This window comes from Ailuropoda melanoleuca, chromosome 7 (genome assembly GCF_002007445.2).
Source record: "Ailuropoda melanoleuca isolate Jingjing chromosome 7, ASM200744v2, whole genome shotgun sequence".
In the NCBI taxonomy this organism is placed as follows: Eukaryota; Metazoa; Chordata; class Mammalia; order Carnivora; family Ursidae; genus Ailuropoda; species Ailuropoda melanoleuca.
Genome location: NC_048224.1, coordinates 85,518,234 through 85,524,694, shown reverse-complemented (window position 1 = coordinate 85,524,694; position 6,461 = coordinate 85,518,234). Strand labels below are relative to the sequence as shown.

Here is a 6,461-nt window from a genome sequence, read left to right as displayed (position 1 = left end):
AAATTGAATGTGATTTGTGTTTTCTAAATCCAGCCTGCCTTTGTACATCATTTTCATATTAAACAGCCCGAGGTTCTGCCTGGAACTTGCTAGAAGAAATCTGCAGGAAATGAAGCCTGGTGCCCAATTCCATATGTGACAAAGCATTTTTTTTAAATTACTAATAAGCACATTGCCTAGATTGTGACCAGGCCACACAAAGCATAAATTTTAAAGGCTAAGCATTGGTCAGTAAAACTGTATCTCAGTAGTTCTCATGGTTTCAACAACTTTTAAGAGCATAGGAACCGGACTCAATTTAAATATTGGAAACAGATGACGTATGCGCAATACACATTTTTATGCCTAAAAACATAAACATTTTTCACACTTACAAAATATGCACAACAAATATTATTTGAGACAAAGCCTAGCAATCAGATCTGCCTAGTGCTGTCAACTTTCTGGTCTTTCTGAGAGGCTAATCAATCTATGGAGTGGACACAGGACAAAGTGGAATAAATTCATGGCTGCGGCCACAATCTCATTGGGACCCAGTAATAGTACAAGGAAAAAGAAAACACGTGCTAATAATACTCTAAAGAAAAACAAGCTGTATATTTCCCAGAGTCTGATGAAATACTTTTTTACTTTTCCACGTTTTTTCATTGACTGTTTTAAAATATATGCTTGCTCCTAAGGAGAAAAAAGTAAGACTTGGTTAGGGAGTAAATCTTAAAAGATCCCCAAAGCTAGGCAGATTTATACAGAAGTCTCTTATTTTCCAACACCTGTTACTAAAGTTCCTACACTTGTACTTTAAAAAAATGAGACTGGAAGGAAGCTCCGTCTGCTTAACTTCCTGAGTTGGGATTTACACACCTACCTGATGAGTTCTCTCTCGCACTCTTCCTCTCTCAAATCTTCAGAGAAACATGCACATACATGCCAACACAGACTGTACTACAGACTGTATTACAGGCTCATCAACACCACGACAGAGGAGACAAGCCATACTAAGATAATCAAAGGGAACCACTGTAACCGTGAGAAATGGGTTGCTTTTAGAGCCCGTCTGGACACTTCTTGTCCCTATTCCTACTCAGTTTCTCTTCATCCAGGAACTTGAAAGGATCAGAAAGACAAAACAGTTCGCATTAAAGGAAGAGAAAGAAAACAAGCATGTTCGCTTTCCGGGGGTACTACAAAATCAGCAACGGGACCCGGCTGCGCCCAAATGCAGCATTAAAGACTGCCAGCCCAGACCCTAGATACGTCGTGTAATCAAGACTAAATAAATAACCGTGGTCATTGTCATTAAGAATGAAAATAGTAATAACGATTGTCACCCCGGGGTTCCGTACAGCAGCTGCACACGGACCGCACTTCTCCTCCAGCCCCCACCGCAGCCTCCCCACAGCAGGACACCGCCGCGGAGAAAAGGCCAGTGGGTGGGCGGGGCGCGCGCCGAGCCGTGGGGACAGGGCCGGCTCAGCGGAGCTCCTCGGGCGCGCGCCCCGCCCGGCCCCGCCCACCCCTCTAGCGCCTGCGAGTCCGGCGGGCAGGGCGGCATTATCGGCTTCCGGTTGCTGGGGCCAGTCTCCTTGGTCTCTGGCCGCGCCTTGCCGGGGGAAGAGCGTAACCTAGGTGCTTCCCGCGGGAAGACCCACACCTCCCTCGACCGTTACCTCGCTGCCTAAATTCGGAGGAAAAGAGGGAAAGCCAGTTGTTTTGAGAAACAGCTGATTGCCTTAAGGGATAGTAGAGGAGTCCAACCGATCTTCGCCTATAATATGGAAGGAAAATTACCAGCATCAAGTGGACGTACTAACAGGGATCATACCTTGAACGCTTGTGTGCAAAGTTATCTTTGGGGGATAAAATGGCCCATTTATGCAGCTCCAAAGCATTCCCTTCTGGACTGTCAACGGAATAGTGATGTACCTGGCACTTTCCTGCTGCCCTGAGAACTAAGCGCATGTTTGCGGGGGGTGGGTCCATCTTCTGGTATCATCTCTAAATAGTACTAATTGGAACAGAGATCCTGGAAAATCTAATTAGATTGAAGACCATCTTATTTCTTGATTAAATAGTGTAACCCAACTAGTAATGGTTGCAGTTTAAAACAAGTCATTATTACAAAGAGAAAACAACTTACTTGTGAATAGTTATTGTGAGTCTTAAGAGGCTATCATGGAGGGGCTTCCTTATCTTTTTGACCAAATCTTTTTCCAAATATGTAAAGTGATAACATTTTGAAGGTAGAGGGAAAAAAAAGTGTTATTTCTACTGTTCTGGAAAATCAATATTTACTAGATGATATAACACTGGCAGACTGAATATTTTGCTAACATGGGGAATTTTAGAATGATCCTGGTTGGTAATAGTATATGTATTTTAAAATTCTGTGTTAATTATAAACCGAAATTTTATCTAGATCCTTTCTAGAAGTTTTAAAGAATTTTTTTTTCTTATCTTCTCTTTTATAGGAATTCTGCTTGGACTCAGTACAATATCAGCACAGAATGATTTTCACTAAGATGTAATCCAGATCCTAATGAATGACTTTTCAGCAACAATTCAAACATATTCAAAACGTTTTCAATTCTCGCTTAACCAACTGTTGTGAAAAACAGTGCTTACTGTTAATTAAAATGCAAAACCACCCACAACTACTTCGAAGACCTTTACCTCCAAAATTCCCTAAGCTGCCTTTAAGTAAGAAGAAAGTCCATACAGGTATGTGTATTAATCAGATATGTTATTAAGCTTATTTATTTTTCGTAGAAATTTCTCAACCTACACAGTTCAGAATCACAATTGTGAAAAAGACACTCACTAATAACCAGTAACTTACGAATGTTTGTTGTGAGATGATAACACCCAATTCAATTCTACGACTACAGTTGATCCTCATTGTTTGTGAATTCTATAGGTGCAGATTTACCTAACCGCTAAAATTATTTCTAACCCCCAAAGCAGTACCCTGTCTTTTGAACTCAATGATCTATCATGAGGAACACTTCAGAGTCGTAGAGAGAGCTCTTTCTTCTTTTATAATAGGTGAAACTGTATGCAGGAGAGTAGCAATATACAGGGACTCTTGGTCAATAGTGGATGAGTATAAGCAGGGCAGTGAAAATACACGTTCCCAGCTGACCTCCAGCAAGGGACATGCTCTGCCTTCTTGTTTCAGCTCTCATACTGTAAACAATGGCCCCTTGCTCAGTCTGTTTTCAATCTTTTCTCAGTGCCATGTTTTTAAAATTGTTGTGCTTTTTGTTGGTGATTTTGCTGTCTAAAATAGCCCCAGGCATAGTGCTATCTTGTGTTCCTAAGCACGAAAAGGCTGTGGTATGCTTTACAGAGAAAAATGTATGTGTTGGCTATGCTTATTTCAGGCATGAGTTGCAGTGTTGTTGGCTGCATATTAATGAATCAACAATATATATTAAAGTGTCTTTAAATAGAAACACATATAAAACAAGACTGTGTATTGATTGGCTGCTGATAGTGTTGAGACCAGAGGCCTAGAGGAACTTAACCCTGTATTTTTCCTAGAAGCAATGGCTCAGTGTTGGATAATTCAGTGTTCACTGAGATTTTTATACAACAGAACTCTCAGGAATAACAAGAATCGGCCATACTTCCGAGCACAGTGCTAGGAATTGGGGGTGTAACTGAGCAAAAGAGACCCTGTCCATCCTCTTCATCGGTTATCCTCCGGTTGGATCAAATAATCATATAAGTAAATGTAAAATTATCCTGTGATTAGTGCTATGAAGTGAAATGAGCCACTTGAATAACTATCACTTTATATAAGACCCTTAATCTTCTCTTTCCATATGTGATATCTATTGACTCCTTACTTACAGCAATGATAAAATTAGCATATTTCCACTTCTTTCCCCTTTTCAGTCTCCTCAACCACTTGATTTTAGTTGATTGTGTTCATTAATTTGTAATGTATTTCCTTATTTTAGTGTCCATAGTTATACTGTTAATATATGCCTAGTCTGTAACTTAATTTACAATGTTAAATTATTACCTTTGATGCATGGCTATTAAAGATGCATAAGTCAACATGCCTATACTACCTCCAATTTCCTATCCCACCTTCCCTTTCACCTTTTGTTATATCCTTTCTACATTTCTTTGGTGTTCTGTATTTCTACGTTTACGACCTGTTCTATAACAATAATGCCCACACAGTTATGTGCATTTACTGCTCACTACCAGTTCTTTTGTTGTAGTTTTTTCATTCATCTTTTAGTTGATGTTTATCCGCAAGTACAGAACTGACTAATTTTTTTTGTTGAGGGGCTTTCCTGCTTTTTGGCACCTCAGAGATTCTATGACCTTGACTGTTATTAATCCCATGTTTCCAAAGACTCTTGGTAGAGTACTTCGCACTTAGTAGGTGTTCAAAATATTTGTTGAATGAATTCATTAATACGTAAAAAGACTCAAGTACGCTTTATAAAAATGAGTGTTCAAACACTGAAATAAAACCCTGAAATAAATATCTATAATTTGCCTACGATTCTAGATACTATAGGGAATCAATAACCTGAATGACCTGGTGCCTGCCTTTCAGGACATTTTAAGACCTTTAATCAAGTTCTGAAGATCAGTTACACAAAAAATCAGAACCTTAAATAACAGTATAAGGCAACACGGAATTTATGTCCAATTAATGGTACGGACAGTAGTTCATAGATACGAGACAGCACTGGGGTGGGAATGCGGCTTGAATTAAGACCTGAGGAATTAGTAAAAGTGGAATGAAGTATGTTTTATAGAGGAGTTTCTGTGTAGTTTCTGATGGCAGAGGAAAGTCTTTTGTAAAAGTAGAAATTTAATATATTAGAAAAAAAAGGAAAAGAAATCATAGGGAAATGTATTAAAAACTAGGAAAGTGTAGAATTGAAAAGACAGATAGCATCTTCACTGGGAGGATTTCCCTAAGCACCTCTTCCCCCTCCACCCAGTCAGAGTACCTTCCTTAATGCTCCCACAGTATTTCACGTTTACCCCTACCAAGCACTTATCATTCTCTGGTGTACTTGTTTTGTTTTTGTTTTTGTTTTTTTTAGATTTTATTTACTTATTTGAGAGAAAGCTCACACAAGCAGGGGGAAGGGCAGAGGGAGAAGGAGAAGCAGACGCCCCGCTGAGCAGGGAGTGAGATATGGGACCGGATCCCAGAATCTTGGGATCCTGACCTGAGCCAAAGGCAGATGCTTAATCCACTGAGCCACCCAGGCACGCCCCCTCTGGTGTCACTGTTGACCTGCCTAGTTTCTATACTAAACTGTGAGATGTTTGCTGGTAGTGAGGTCTGTGCTGTGTGATTGTACCCTAGGCATTTGTACAGCTGGTACATGGTATGTGTGAAATATTTATTGAATTAATGAGAACAGTAAGTGTGGGCTATATTAATTGAGAAAGATGGATTGAATAAGGTTTAAGGTACACTTTGAAAGAAGAAAATTATTTCAGTTGGTCTGTAAGAAAAGGTATTCCACACAGTGTGATCACCCGAAAAAATGAGATTACACACGAGCAGTATGGGCTTTGTGATCGTCAGTCATAATTAGAGTATCTGAAGGTTTCTGCTGAAAATTAATGAGTCATTACCCAGCAAGGTTAGGTGAAGTGGATCCAAATCACATAGATTTTTACTCGCCAAACTAAGGAATCTGAGCTATCACTGGTAAGATTTGGATAATTTGATGGAAACGTTATCAGGCTGTGTCAGAAAATCAAGGGTGAAGTTAAATCGATGTCAATTAGGATGATGGCCATGAAAATTAGAAGAGAAAATCTGTTTTTTTTTTAATATCACTTAACTGTGAGAGAACTTTAGAATGCAAAAGCCTGTGTGAAGGCACTTGATAAACTATAAAATCATTGCGTAGTTGTGAGATGTTACACTACTTTAATACTTCTTGCTTGACCTGCAATTGTTTACTGACTTGCAGCAACCTGGAAAGTGCAAAAGGCCCTAGAGTAGGAGTCCAGGGAACTGAACACTGGTCTTAGCTCCAACACTGATATGATGCATGGCTTTAGGAAGTCATTCAGTCGGTGGGTCTTATCTTTCTATTCTGAAACAGCAGAACTTAATTAGGTCACTGATTTTCAGTCCTTTTCTCCGCTGTAAACCAAATGAAGATGGGACACGAATCCATCAAAACAATAGCTCCCTTCTACATTCTCATGGTAGAAAAGGAAAGGGGAGTGAAGTGGGGGAGGAAAAGAGGTAGGGAATTAGAAGCTTTGGAGCTGACGTATATAATTTGAGTATAGCCTGGAGGTGATTAATTGGATGTGCTAAATGTGAGGACTGAGGAATTAGAAGTATGGTAGACTGAAAAATAACCCCATAAAAAGATATCAACATCCTAATCTCTAGAACCTGTGAATGTTATCTCATATGGCCAAAAAAAAAAAAAAGTGTTATATGGGGTTATAGACAG

The 6,461-nt window shown here is 39.5% G+C and overlaps 1 protein-coding gene across 1 annotated transcript in view; it reads left to right on the top strand.

Annotated features, from left to right (window-relative positions):
• Nucleotides 1–1,353: 1,353 nt before the first annotated feature.
• The window catches only part of LRRC63 (leucine rich repeat containing 63), a 43,863-nt gene continuing 38,755 nt past the window's right edge, over nucleotides 1,354–6,461 (top strand). Inside the window, exons 1-2 of the mRNA XM_034665190.1 lie at nucleotides 1,354–1,970; nucleotides 2,469–2,718. Of these exons, the coding sequence (XP_034521081.1) occupies nucleotides 2,541–2,718 (178 nt within the window). The 5' untranslated portion in view covers nucleotides 1,354–1,970; nucleotides 2,469–2,540. The remainder of the gene's footprint in view (nucleotides 1,971–2,468; nucleotides 2,719–6,461) is intronic.